This window comes from Pyrus communis, chromosome 12 (assembly GCF_963583255.1).
Source record: "Pyrus communis chromosome 12, drPyrComm1.1, whole genome shotgun sequence".
In the NCBI taxonomy this organism is placed as follows: Eukaryota; Viridiplantae; Streptophyta; class Magnoliopsida; order Rosales; family Rosaceae; genus Pyrus; species Pyrus communis.
In genome coordinates, this window is record NC_084814.1 from 26,010,031 (window position 1) to 26,024,779 (window position 14,749).

Here is a 14,749-nt window from a genome sequence, read left to right on the forward strand (position 1 = left end):
ACGCATTGTCTTCGTCTTGTCTTTGCCTCTGCTGGTTATGCTCGTTGTGATTAGAGAAAGAAAGGCAAGCTGTTTGGCGGCGGAGGAGCAGACTGGGAATTCAAAAGAACCTTTCCTTCTTCTGCCCACCAAAGCAATTTGAGTAACTGTGGAGCTCGACGCACGGATATTACCGCCGGCGCCGGAAAACACCCTCTCATATTTTCTCTCTCCGTATCTGTTGAGTCTGTGAGCAGTGAGTGAGTACCGTGAGACTGGATGAATGGAGACTCCGACAGTGTATTCCATTTGACACGCCGTCGTATTACAGTTGCTTTTATCCAGCCCAAAGACTATAGGCCCAATTCAGACGTGTCAAAGCCCAATACCAACGGCGTCGTATGGGCTTAAAATGACCCAAGAAAAAGAAAATCCAAAAAATACTATTCAACTTTACTCCGGCAAGTAAAGTGACTCAATCGAAAAATTAGGTCGATAGATTTCGTTATCTGAAATTTGTTCTTGTTGGGGCGCAAAATAAAAAAACCCTAACCGTCGTGGTGTTGCAATCAGATTATCCGATTTGGAAAATCAGAGGATGGGGGCGAGTCGGAAGCTCCAGGGCGAGATCGACCGCGTTCTCAAGAAGGTCCAAGAAGGCGTCGACGTCTTCGATAGCATTTGGAACAAGGTTTGTAGCCTCTTCTACCTTCCTCCGCTAGCTTACAAAAACGCAAATTCCAACTGATAAAACGAGTGATGCTTGTTTGTGTGCAATGCGATTAGGTTTACGATACGGACAATGCGAACCAGAAAGAGAAGTTTGAGGCCGACCTCAAGAAGGAGATTAAGAAGCTCCAGAGGTACAGGGACCAGATCAAGACTTGGATTCAATCCAGTGAAATCAAGGATAAAAAGGTTTTATCTTTTTATTTTCGATATGCAATTTTGAATTTTTCTACCTTCGTTTGTACTCGTTGATTTTGGACGTGACAATTGATTCATTTTTTGATACATGTTGACGTAGGTCAGTGCCTCTTATGAGCAGGCTCTGGTGGATGCTCGCAAACTCATTGAGCGCGAAATGGAAAGGTTCAAGATATGTGAAAAGGAGACAAAAACAAAAGCATTTTCTAAAGAAGGATTGGGCCAACAACCTAAAACCGTAACTACTTATCCTATCTGTTTCTTTTCATTCGCACCTAGTTTTTAATCAATTCATGATTTTTGTTCTTTGGTAATACCATTGTGGCAATGCTCATGATAATGTGAATCGAATTGCCAACTGTGTAATTCCTTTTTTATGATAGGATCCGAGGGAGAAGGCCAAATCAGAGACAAGGGATTGGATAAACAACGTGGTATGTGAAACAAAAGCTTTTTCTTGAAGTCTGTTGTTACCTAATTCTGCTGCCTTAAAAAGCCTGTGACTGTATAAAAAAGTGTGGTTTAAGATGTCTGCTGCGTTTGTAGTTTAAATTATGTCAATATTTCATTTTATTGCATGATCCATGTTTAATTGATGTATAAGTTTTGGCTTGTGTGTGCTCATGTCTGATATATATTTAATTATATGTACAATGGTAATGGATGGTTGTTAAAGGGGAACTGGACTTTTTTAATTGATTGATGGTTGCCATTGATGCTTTGGTGCCACTGATTGTCTTTATTGAAGTTTTATACTTTTGTTGTTCCTTTTTTTTTTCTTCCAGTTATGCTTTAGATCACATTTGTTTCTTATGTCATTATAACTTGACAATAATGGTTTTAAATATCACACTTGATGTGATCAGTTTTACAAGTTATGTATTGGAAATTATCCATTATCACTCAGTGAGTATTTTTGGTGTTTCATTGTGTTGAGAAGGTTGGGGAGTTGGAATCTCAGATTGACAGCTTTGAAGCTGAGATTGAAGGGCTATCTTTCAAGAAAGGGAAGGGCAGACCACCCAGACTGGTAGGAGAAAGAAACCTGCATTCTTGGGAAACATGTGGTTTTTCTGCATCCTTTGACAAATATTTTTTAATTTGTCTCGCAGACCCATCTAGAGACATCAATTACTCGGCATAAGGCTCATATAATGAAGTTAGAACTGATCTTGAGGCTATTGGATAATGATGAGCTGAGTCCTGAGCAGGTCAATGATGTTAAAGACTTTTTGGAAGACTATGTGGAACGCAATCAGGTTTATTGTGCTCTGAATTTTATATTTTTTTTTTTTTTTTTGAGTATTTAAATATGCATATAGAACATTCTCAATCATGGTCATGTATTGCTTTTGAATTACCTATGTCAGACTTTTTTTTATTTTGTTATGTTAATTTTTAGGAGGATTTTGATGAATTTAGTGAAGTTGATGAGCTTTACAACACCTTAGCATTGGACAAGGTGGAGTCCCTTGAAGATCTGGCCATTATTCCTCCTGGTCTTATCAAGGTACTTTTTTTGTTTTTGTTTTGCTGAATGCAATTTCTATTTAAGGTTCTTATATTCAGTTGGAGGTTGTAGTTATTTAATTTTTCATTACATTTGTAAACGTATCTTGTTAGTTGAGATAGACGTGAAGAAGAGAGAAATGGTTAACAAAGTCTTTTTAAACCGTAGTTCTTTTTATTACGAAGTAAATATTTGCTTATACGTTTGTTGATCCCTTATTGAATATATAACCACTTTGTAAGATGCTAGTTAACGTTATATTTAGATTCCAGGTTGTCTTCATCTTTGTTAATGGAGTTCTTAGTTGGGACATGTGGTTGACTCATCTAAACCTATTCCTAGTTGTTTCTTTAAGTTTACAAATCAATTGTTTGCTTATCAATTTTGTTGTTTTGCCATTTGGATTCCATTATCTTTCATGGTATCATATATTTTTTAGTATTTTAATGACCATGTCAAAACCCAGTTTAATTTTTTGTTTTTGGGGGGCAGGGTGCACCGATGCTTGGCTTGAAGACTAATTTGGCACCACCCGCATCTCCACTGCCTGTATGTCCTCAAAATCTTGAGTGAATGGTACTTGAATAAGTAGGTGGTTGTATACTTGAATCCGTATGGGTTCTGTTAAGGGAATTGAAGTTTGCTTCTTTAGTTTTTGATAAAAACAATTGCATTCATATTTGGTGTGATGCTGAAGAGTGCTGTTAAGATGTGTTTGTAGTAGACATTTATATAACATATCTACGGGGTAATCGTTTCTTTTTATTCTTTTAGTTGATTTTAAATCAAAATTGGTAATCAATTGAACTGACCATTGATTTAAAGGAAGTTTAAATTGAATGAGAAAGTCTTTTCCCTCAGGTTTTTCCGTTAGAATTTTTTAGAATTTGGAGATATGTTGATGACCTCTGCTTCCTTTCTGTAAGATGCTGTCCGATGTTACTGTACTAAAGGTTGGTTTTTCTTTTCCAGCCCACTGCTACTTCTACTAATCAGCAGAGTGTTTCTGTCCAAGAGCCAGTTGAAGATACAGTTTCCCAGGACAGTAATGCTGATAACGTTCCTAGAACTCCACCTCCTAGAAGTGGTGCGCTTTCATCTTCTCCTGCATCAACACCAACGGGGAGTCATGCAACTCCTGTCTCTGCAAGTGTTCCAACTCATAATCTGCCCAGTGTGCCTAGTGTTTTGGCCATTCCAGGTTCAAATGTTGTTCGGGGTGTCACAGAGAATGCAGGGGCTGCTAATTCTTCATCTCCTGTAAGTTTGTCTGCTTCTGTGAAGGAAGAAGAGTCAGCAAGCTTCCCTGGCCGTAGACCTTCACCATCTCTTTCTGATGCTGGACTTGTAAGGGGCATCAATCGAGGTGGCTTCTCTGCCCCAATTCCATCCAGTATCCCTGTTAGCTCTAGCAATGTGTCTCCTAGTAATAGTGCCCTTGGTGCAGTTCCTTCAGTTTCTGATGTGACCAAGAGAAATATATTGGGAGCTGATGAGAGAATTGGGAGTAGTGGCGTGGTGCAGCCACTTGTTTCCCCTATAACTAACAGACTGATCTTGCCTCAAGCTGCCAAGGCTAGTGATGGAAGTGCTCCAGTTGATTCTAGTAATGCTAGTGAGGCTGCTATACCTGGCAGAGCATTTTCTCCTTCTATTGTCTCTGGCATGCAGTGGAGGCCTGGAAGTTCCTTTCAAAACCAAAATGAAGCAGTATGTAACTTTTCACTAAGGGTTTCTTCTATCTTTATCTCTCTATTTGTCATACTCTTTATTAATTTCCAGTTTTATACGTAGGTTGCATAGCCTTGTGCTACCTCGAATGTATACCATTTGTAGAATTGAAAATATGCTTTTGTTTTGTGGCTTTGCCATTGTATCTATTCTTTATCTGACTGCATTATCGGATTCAAATTTTATGGACTAGTTAAATTTTGTGAAATTTTAAGTCAGTTTACCAATTTTCAGGGGATATTTCGTGGAAGGACTGAAATAGCACCCGATCAGAGGGAGAAATTTTTGCAGCGGCTCCAACAAGTGCAGCAACAAGGTCACAGTACCATTCTTGGCATGCCTCCTCTTGCTGGTGGAAATCATAAGCAATTTTCTGCACAGCAAAACCCACTTTTGCAACAGGTATTGTACCTTTTTTAGAATCAGCTGTTGGTTGTGTTTCTTCTGATTCAGTGAAATGTGGACAAATCTAATTCATATCATGCTGTCATCGAAAGAGATTGATATTTTTTCCCCCACAAGAATCTCTCTGGCTGCACTTTGTTGGTCATCCAATTCATTGCGCATTGCTTTAGTTAATATCATGCATAATAATATCCATCATTTATTACTGAATAAGATATGTTAGTTTGGTGCAAGAGTTATTGTAGATGACATTTGATTATATGTGCAGTTTAATCCTCAAAACTCATCTGTATCTTCTCAAGCTGGCCCTGGACTAGGAGTACAGCCCCCAGGTCTTGGTACTGTTGCACCTACCACCTTACAGCAGCAGCAGCTAAATTCTATCCATCAACAGTCTAACCAACAGGCATTGATGTCGGGTGGACCAAAAGAAACTGGTAATCTCCATCGTCAATTCAGTTTACGATATTGATCTGATGTTCTATTTTCCCTTTTTTTATTTATGCTATCTTATCATGACTCTTTTATTTATTTTTTCCACCAAGAAGTGAAAAGACTGAATTAAATACAGAAAACTCAAATACATGGAATTCTTTTGTAATGAAAAAATTCAGGATCAATAAAGAGTGGCAGTTTCTTGTCCAAACCCACACTACTCCTAACACTGGGGATCAAATTTAAAAAGTAGCGTACTGTACTGATCAGCCCAGTGTAACATGTAACATGGGTGCACTATCATCAAAACTGAATGATCTGGTTTATTTGATGCAGATGCAAGTCATCCAAAAGTTGAGGAACAACAGCAACAACAGAATATACCTGATGATTCTACTGCGGACTCTACTAGTTCTGGACTCGTAAAGAATCTAATGAATGAAGATGACTTGAAAGCCTCATATGCAATTGATTCTCTGGTATGAATATTTTCTTGATTACTATATTATGATTTGTTGCCAATATTTTTTATCTTTTGTATGATTTTTAACTGGTTATTGCAGAAAATTTATTTTAGTGTAGAGCTGGTAGTAAATCGTTATCATTGTAAGTTGTATTATTTTCTTCAAAAAATTTAGGGTGGTACTATTCACACACCTATTTTTACCTCACCCACCCCTATTAATTTTTGGCTGTCGGATCGAATGAATTGAAGAAGATCAATGGACAAAATTTAACAAGAGTGTAGGAGGTAAGAGGGGGTTTGTGAATAGCACTACCCAAAATGTAAAGGCAGAGCAAGATGAACAGGTTGGCTACTCTCTGTACTGCCTTCCCAAGTGGAATACAGAAAAGGAAAGGCAAAAAAAAGTTGTGTCAACTTCCTTTATTCCTAAATGCTCTCCATGTCACATAGCATTCTTACCAACTTATTTGCTCTCTATATGATTGTGGTGTGCATCATAAATATTTTAATTTATTTGTGGAAGGATGGATGTCCCTACTCGGTGGGAAAAGGCTTTGTTGTTGTTGTTGTTGTGGAAGGATGGATGTGGGATGTGGCTTGATATGTGTTACTGAATCTTATTTTTTGAAGGCTGGAGTTTCTGGCTCTTCAACAGAGCCTGCTCAAGTACCACGAGATATTGATCTCTCTCCTGGGCAACCTTTACAGTCCAATCAACCTTCTCCTAGCCTCGGCGTTATTGGCCGAAGAAGTGTTTCTGATCTTGGTGCAATTGGTGATAACCTTTCTGGATCAACTGCTAATTCTGGGGTATTGCATGATCAGTTGTATAATTTGCAGATGCTTGAGGCTGCTTACTACAAACTTCCACAACCCAAAGACTCAGAACGTGCAAGGAGCTATACTCCAGTATGGACCTGATTATTTTTATCATTTGATCTCCCTTTTACTGTGAATAAGAGTCGAGGTTTTTTTTAATACTCATCTTCATTCGTTTTGCCATCAACAGAGGCACCCTGCAATAACACCTCTAAGCTACCCCCAAGCGCAGGCACCTATTGTTAATAATCCTGCCTTCTGGGAACGGTTAGGTCTTGAACCATATGGCACTGATACCCTGTTCTTTGCATTTTACTATCAGCAGGTACTTTTTATAAATTGAGTTACATTCAATGTCGTATGGTAGAATCACTATAAAGTATAAACTTGTGCCCATATTCATTATTGTCTGCAGAACACTTATCAGCAATATTTGGCGGCAAAAGAACTGAAGAAGCAATCTTGGAGATACCATAGGAAATATAACACTTGGTTTCAACGGCACGAGGAGCCAAAAGTTGCCACAGATGAATATGAACAGGGGACGTATGTGTACTTTGACTTTCATATTGCAAATGATGATCTACAACACGGATGGTATGTTTTATTTATCCTTTAGTTTCGCATTCAAGTTTCTTTGTGTCGTCGTACTTGGTGTTGGGGAGTCTTAAGTAGCCAGAATTGAGCTCCCCCATCTTTTGCCCAAGTTATTTGAGCGTTTGAGGGACTAGGAGGGGGCACGATTTGATTATTTGAGAGATTTTAAATGCTATAGCTTCTATTATTGTTAGGAAATATTGTTGTGAATATCGCGTTTAAGAATGGGAAAAACAAAACTAAGCCGGAAATGAAAAAAAAAAATAACCAAGACAAATAACTCTAAAAATTAGCGTGGTTCGGCTGTATGTGCCTACGTTCATGGGGCAGCAATAACAATCTTTCACTATATTAATAATGAGTACTATGGATAATCTTGTCAATGAAAAACCTGAAAGAACAAGAATAAGAAATACACAATCTGTTTTCTTTTCATACTTTGCCCTTCTCTCACTCTGGCTCCTTGAGTGATATACAACCTATTGTTTTGCTCAGATTCATAACTACTGCAATAGCCCTTTATATAGACAAACTTCAATAAAGATTACTAATCCTAATTGGATTCTCCAATTGAGAAAGCCAACTCCAATTAGGAAAACAACTTCAGTTGGGTAAACAACTCCAATTGGGAAACTACTCTAATTGGGAAAACCACTCAAATTCGGAAATCAACTTAATCCTATAAATTCTAGTAGACTTGGTGTTAAAATTTCGACTCCCTCTAGATTTGCTCTTTGATGTATTTGTCAATAGATTAAAACTTAGCAAAAAAGAGAAAACTAGAAACACACAAGATTTATACTGGTTCGGCCGAACTTTTGCGTACGTCCAGTTGTGATTTCTCTGGGTAGAGAAATCATGGCTTATTTGATTAATAATAGAGATTACAATACTCTTGCAAACCCTAAAACTAATCCCCCATAAACTTTCTCGACTGTATCTAGCTCTCTCTCTCAGATATTTCTGCCTTGCCGCACCCTGTTTATATGTATGGGGTTCAGCTCACATGCCCCTTTACAGATTATATTTTATATTCCAAGTGGAAACTAGGATTCTTTCCTAGTCCTTTTAGGATAAGAATCGTTGCACCCTTTGTTTCCCTAAAACAATCATAAACGAAAAAGGACACTATTTGACGAGCCAAAAATTCTAACAATCTCCAACTTGGTGAGTCAAACAAAGTCTTGATCGTTGCACCCTAGAGTATCTTTGAACTTTCTTGAAGCAGCTCTGGAAATCTTCAAGAACTTTCACCTTGACAATCTTCTTCTTGCCTTATTGCACCTTAAGTGAGGAGGTGTTCCACCTTAATCAATCAACAAGATTGATCAAGTTCAAGCAATGCTTGAACTTCTTGGCCGGCACTATCTTCATAAGGAAATTTGCGGCATTGTCGTCTGTCTGAACTTTTTCAACCCAAATCTCCTTATACTCCATCCTATCTCTGATTCTATGATACCTTGCTTCAATGTGCTTTGATCTTCCATGAAAAACCTGATTCTTTGCCAAGTGAATGGCACTTTGATCATCACATTTCAGCTTCAGAAAATCCTGAGTGGTTCCCATTTGACTTACTAAGCCACTAAGCCAAATTGCTTGCTTTCTAGTTTTGGCCAAAGCAATATAGTCTGCCTCTGTGGTCGACAAAGCTGTAATTGGTTGCAGAGGTGCCCTCCAACTGATTGGTCCTCCTGTGCATGGAAAGACATAACCAGAAGTTGACCTTCTCTTGTCTAAGTCCCCTGCAGAATCGGCATCCACATATCCCAATGCCTTTGCATTTTCTTTTTGCTTCTCAAATATAATCCTTTGTTGCCAAAAACCCTTCAAATAACCCATAATCCACTTGACTGCATCCCAGTGTTGCTTTCCTAGATTTGACATGTACATGGAAATGACACTGATTGCTTGAGCTATGTCGGGTCGATGCATACCATTGCATATATGAGGCAATCCATGACATTAGCATAAGGCACCGTCTCCATTGCTTGTTTCTCCTATTCGGACTTAGGACATTATTGTTCGCTTTATCTGAAGTGAGCTGCCGATGAGTAGAAGCTGCATTTGCTTTTTGCATGTTGAACTTCTCAAGAGCCTTCGAAATATACTTCTTCTGTCATAGCACTTATCCAACTATATTGCTCATCACTTGCTATGACTTCTTGATAAGTAGTTGGATCTCCTTGATAGCATAATTAACTTCGTCTTGGTCAAACCCAAACCTATATGGTTTCTTCTTGTTTCGATGGGGTTTGTCCAGTGATATGCATCTTCGGAATACGGGTTTTGTGGGTTGGATTTCAAACCCCTTTGGATGTTTGGCGGATTGGAGTGCCTTAATTTGCCCTGTTTCTTGTTCCATCTGATTCCTAATTGGTGAACGATGTTGATGCTTGTCTTCCCCAAAATCATTAGATTCGACACCTTGCTCAATTGGCTCCACCTGAGCTTCATCTTTCGGTTTTATTCAAAGGCATGATTGTCTCATCAAAGACAACATCTTGATCGAAAACCTTGTTCATATCCCAAAGCTTGATCCCTCACTCCTCAAAACCTAAGAATAAGCAATGTGCAGACTTAGGTCTGAGCTTGGACCTTTCATCACTTGTGAAGTGTTATGTCTTCCTACTTATAGTAATTGGCAAACTCATTACTTGTACACTCACCTCCATTGTCACTTCTCAGGTACTTGATCTTTCTTTCAATTTGATTTTCGGTTTTTGTCTTCCATTCCTTGAACTTTTCAAAAACCTTGGATTTTTCCTTCATGAAATAAACCTAAACTTTTGTAGAAAAATAAAAGTAACAAAATACCTAGCTCGACCATTGGATTTATTTGGTGCAGGCCCCAAACATCTGAATGAACATGGCCGAGTTGCTCGTTGCTTTGGTTATCTGAAGTGTTACTTGCGAATGATACATTTGTTTTTCGAGAACACAATATTTACAAAAAGTCCAGCGTGCAATGTGACATGCCTTCCAATAGGCCTTTCTTGTGCAATTCTTGCAACCCCTTCTGACTAATGTGCCCTAGCCTATGATGCCAGAGTTCAGTCTTTTCTTCTTCACTCTGCTTTGTGGAAACGGCTGCTTCCCTAACTATTGTAGTCCATATTAGCTTGTACGCGTATTGTTTTGTAGGTCACCTTTCTTGTGCAATCCTTTGGTTGCCTTGAGCCTTCCTGCTTCATAAATGTACCCATAGCTGGTATTGTCTAAAGTACTAAGGAAATTAAATTCTTCTTCACTCTTAAGGATATATCTGACGTTCTCTTAACTCGATGACTCCATCAAACATTTTGATTTTTACAGTGCTGGTTCCTTATGGTACCGTTTGGTATGTGGGACGGGACGGAACAGAGTGGAACAAGGTGTTCCGTCCCACGTTTGGTGCGCCTTAAACGGGTGGAACGAGCTGTTCCACGGGACGAGATTTGAGTGAATTTTCGTTCCACCTCACCCCCCTGGAACGACTCGTTCCACATCTGTGGAACACAAAATTATAACCTCTCTGTCTCCTTCTTCCTCTTTGTTTCCATCCGAGGGCATCTTTGCTCCCGCTCCGTTCCGTTCCGTCTTGTCCCGTCCCGTCCTGTCCCATCCCGTCCCGTCTGCATACCAAACGATACCTATAGGACATGGTGAATTGTCCCCCAACAAAACTTCTCTGCTGCTGACCTCCTTGTAAGTATCGAACCATTCTCTTACTGCACACATATGGAATGTGCATCGAATATCCAAAATCCAACTTGTGAAAGTCTTGGAGCTTGATGTTACTGAAAGCTCCCTGTCACTTTCTTGCTGGGTGATTGACTAGCTGAACCTGAGTTACATCTTGGCATTCTTCCAATGATCGGGAGAACACATTCGAAGCAACCTTTTTTCCCTTTTGTCTTATTGGATTTTGACCTACTCCTGTTGTTGCTATTCTTCCTGTCTTTTTCTGTTCCCTCTCCTTGCCTTTGGCATAAGGGACTTGAGAGCTCTCAGTTATATCATCTAGTATAGCATATGACTGAAGGGCTTGAATTACGTCTTCAAGCTTTAGAGAATACTTTCCAAACATTAGGGTTCGAAAGTCCTTGAAAGACGAAGGTAGAGACCTTAGCAAGATGATTGCCATATCATGGTCTTTGTAAGTTTCTTCGACCTTCTCAAGATTGACTATGTAATACTGAAACCTACATACGTGATCTTCAATATCATCTCCTCCTCCTAGTCAAAGCCTAAATGGTTCATCCTTGAGAAAAAGTTTATTGGATACGGCTTTGCCCATATAAACATTCTCCAACTTGTCCCATGCTTCTTGAGCTGCATCTTTTCTGTGACGTAGGACCGACTGATCTCGTGAGACGGATCTCGAAGGAGCTCTTGACCTTTTTGAGAACCTTGGTCCATGCCTTTGCTGTCATGGTCGTAGGCTTCCCACCAATGAGTGCATCATCCAAATCCTACTGCATGAGTACGTTCTTCATCATCCTTCACCAATTCGTGAAGTCATCATTGCCATCAAAAGGTTTTAACGCAGGTCCTAGATCTGCGGTCACCTTTCCTTTTGACATCGTAGGCCACCTTGAACCAAGCTTTCGATACCAATTGTTAAAATTTTGACTTGCACTTGATCTTTGCTCTTTGATGTATTCAGCAATAGACTAAAACTTAGCAATATAGAGAAAACCAAAAACACCCAATGTTTATACTCGTTCGGCAAAACTTTTGCCTATGTCCTGTTGTGATTTCTTTGGGTAGAGAAATCACAGCTTCTTGATTAATAATACAGATTACAATACTCTTGCAAATCCTAGAACTAATCCCTCAAAACTTGCTTGGCTATCTCTGGCTTTTTCTCTCTCACATGTTTCAGCCTTGCCACGCCCTATTTATATGTTTAGGGTTCGGGTCACATGCCCAATTACATATTATGTTTCCTATTTTAAGTGGAATAGGAAATTACACTTCCCTTCCAATTCCAAATAGACTTCTAGGATTCCTAATCTAAATTGAATAAGGAAACAAATATTCTTTTCTAGTCCTTTTAGGAGAAGAATTGGTGCATCCTTTGCTTTCCTAAAACAATCCTAAATGTAATAGGACAATTATTGACAGGCCAAAAATCTTAACACTTAGGACAACTTATATTTGGTTGGAAAAACCTAACAATCTCCCCCTCTAGACCATGAGAAAGGTATACCAAAATAGGTTCCACCTCTTGATCAAACTTCCATTGATTCAACTTTTGATATCTAGGCTTCCTTGATCGAAGTACTCTTGACCAGGCTCAAGCTGATCAGAAATCTAGTCATTGGCAAGGACAATTATAGACCTCTTCGCCAAAAAGCGTCGCTCGTCTTCATCTTGGTCTAATCAGACATACTTGCTAGTTTGCTCTTAACACCTTCAATAAAGCATGTCCTCCACTCTTGATTTCTATGTAACACAGTTGGAGCGGGTGAGTTTCGTCATAGTGCTAATCGCACCTTCCATTCAAAACGGATATCAGCCAAATGGGGTTGTGATACCACTTGTTGTGAATATCGCGTTTAAGAACACGAAAAACAGAATAAAGTCAGAAATTGAAACAAAACAACCAAGACAAATAACACTAAGAATTAACGTGGTTTGGCTATATGTGTCTTCAATAAGGATTACTAATTCTAACTGGGAATCTACTCATGAATTCTTCTCAATTGAGAAGCCAACTCCAATTGGGAAAACAACTTCAATTTGCTAAACAAGTCCAATTGGGAAAACCATTCCAGTTGGGAAAACGACTCCAATTGGGGAAAACATTCCAATTGGAAAATCAACTTAATCCTCTTAGGACTATATAATTCCTAATAGACTTCTCATCATGGGCTGGAAAAATCCAACATATACATCTCAAGAAAAAGGGTTGTGTTCCGTTTGCTTCATATTTGTGTTAAATTTACATTTATGGCTTTGGGGTTTGTTTGTTACAGCACACGGACAATCATACTTGTTATGGGAAAAACCAATCAGTTAATGTGCTTGACATTTTTGTTTGCATTGATGACGTGACGTATTTAACTGTGATTATATGTTTTGTTGTGGTACGGTACGGTACAGGTGCCAAAGGATCAAAACTGAGTTCACTTTTGAATATAACTATCTTGAAGATGAGCTTATCGTATAGAAGATGTTGAGAGGATGCTACAACGTTGAGCCTAAACCCCTCATGGTATTTGACATAGAAAAATGATGACATTGAGCTTAACTGCTTCGCATAGTTCATTTGGGGGAACCTTTGATACCTTTCATTAAACGGTTCGGCCTTTTGTTGTGTGCAGGTTAGGTTATTTCGTAAACGGGCCTGGAAACTTCCTCCTTTCGGCTCTGCTTCTTGACCTCGTACAGCTTAGGTTTAAGTTGAATGTTATTGGCCGTATCTAGTTTTCGTGAAAAAAGAAATTTTTTGAACATTTCAAATTTTATTGGTACATGCATTCAAAAAAAGTTCTATAAGCCTTTCCGAACCAGTTGGACCAATTATTCAAGTCCCGTAAGCACTTTTTACGGATTTTTAATGTGGATAAAATAGAAAAATAAAAAAAATACTGGTGGCGATCACAATTGATATTTGAGATCTAAAAAATTCGTTAAAACTCAATACCAATTTATTGATAAGTTTATCGATGGAGTAAAAGGAAGCAAAGTAGGCTTAGGATCGCTACTGCAAAAACTAGCAAAATCGATCTAAAATAATGACATATGGCTTATGGTTTTCTTGAATACCACAAATTTAGAAAAATTTGCAAGATTTTTTGGAATACTCTTTTAAAAAAAAGTTTTATAAGTTCTTCCGAAGTATTTGGACCATTTATAAAGACTCTTTTAAGTATATTTTATGGATTCGGAAAAATCCCAACATAGATTACTGAGAAGCTTATAGATCAATCGAAATGATACAGATCACTATTCTAAGGATTTTCGATTCAAAATTATGATTTGTAGCTCACAGTTTTCATGAAAAATGCAAATTTTGATCATTTGGTATTTTTTTGGTATACGCATTAAAGAAAGTACTATAAGCTCTTGGGAAGTAGTTGCACCGGTGTTTATGACTCATAACTAGACTTTATGAATTCTTAATGTGGTGAAATAGGAAAAATAAATAAAAATGTGGTGAAATAGAAAAAATAAATAAACACTGATGCAGAGCGAAAATGATATTTAAGATCTAGAAAAATCATTAAGAGCCCTACACAAGTTATTCAGAAGCTTATTGATCAATCAAAATGACAAGATAATAGGCTTACGATCACTAGTTTAGAAAGTAGCAAAATCGATCTGTAATTGTGACTTATAGCTCACAGTTTTCGTGAAAATTGCAAGTTTTAAACATTCCGAGATCTAGAAAAATCATTCAGAACCCTACGCAGATTATTGAGAAGCTTATTGATCGAGCAAGATGATATGAAAGTAGGCTTACAATCACTACTTTATAAATTAGCAAAATCGATTCGTAGTTGTAACTAATAGCTTACAATTTTTATGAAAAATGTAATTTTTTTGAACATTTCCAAATTTTAGGTATATGCATTCAAGAAAGTTTTATAAGTTCTTCGGAAGTGTGGGATCATTTTTTTAAGACCTATAAGTATTTTTTACGATTTATTAATGCGCTGAAATAAAAAAAAAATAAATAAACACTACCGGAGAGTGAAAATTATATCCGAGTTCTGGAAAAATCACTACGACCTACACAGATTATTGAAAAGCATATAGATCAATCAAAAGGACACGATAGGTGGCTTATAATCACTAGTTTTAAAATTAGCAAAATTGATCCAAAATTATGACTCAACTCACAGTTTTCATGAAAAATGCAAGTTTTGAACATTTGCAATTTTTTTGGTATA

The 14,749-nt window shown here is 38.0% G+C and overlaps 1 protein-coding gene across 3 annotated transcripts; it reads left to right on the forward strand.

The window, feature by feature from the left end:
- Window positions 1-467: 467 nt before the first annotated feature.
- LOC137710533 (uncharacterized) lies at window positions 468-13,402 on the forward strand. Of its 3 annotated transcripts, none has more exons than XM_068449577.1 (17): window positions 468-670; window positions 766-897; window positions 1,007-1,144; window positions 1,290-1,340; window positions 1,847-1,936; window positions 2,019-2,165; window positions 2,309-2,416; window positions 2,909-2,965; window positions 3,389-4,126; window positions 4,382-4,549; window positions 4,821-4,989; window positions 5,324-5,466; window positions 6,084-6,362; window positions 6,463-6,597; window positions 6,688-6,869; window positions 12,957-13,068; window positions 13,178-13,402. In XM_068449577.1, exons 1-16 carry the CDS (start codon window positions 578-580, stop codon window positions 13,021-13,023), a joined length of 2,697 nt encoding a protein of 898 aa, XP_068305678.1. In that variant the 5' UTR covers window positions 468-577; the 3' UTR covers window positions 13,024-13,068; window positions 13,178-13,402. The 3 variants fall into 3 exon arrangements, with proteins under 3 accessions (XP_068305678.1, XP_068305680.1, XP_068305681.1); XM_068449579.1 differs by having other exon boundaries at window positions 1,028-1,144; XM_068449580.1 differs by lacking the exon at window positions 2,909-2,965.
- Window positions 13,403-14,749: the final 1,347 nt, after the last annotated feature.

Bases quoted from the DNA above. Each gene is read 5' to 3' on its own strand.
- LOC137710533 (XM_068449577.1), top strand. From the start codon at position 578: ATGGGGGCGAGTCGGAAGCTCCAGGGCGAGATCGACCGCGTTCTCAAG. The intron at 1,145-1,289 runs GTAACTACTTAT...TTTTTATGATAG, and splicing joins TGGGCCAACAACCTAAAACC to GATCCGAGGGAGAAGGCCAA. The intron at 6,870-12,956 runs GTATGTTTTATT...GGTACGGTACAG, and splicing joins GATGATCTACAACACGGATG to GTGCCAAAGGATCAAAACTG.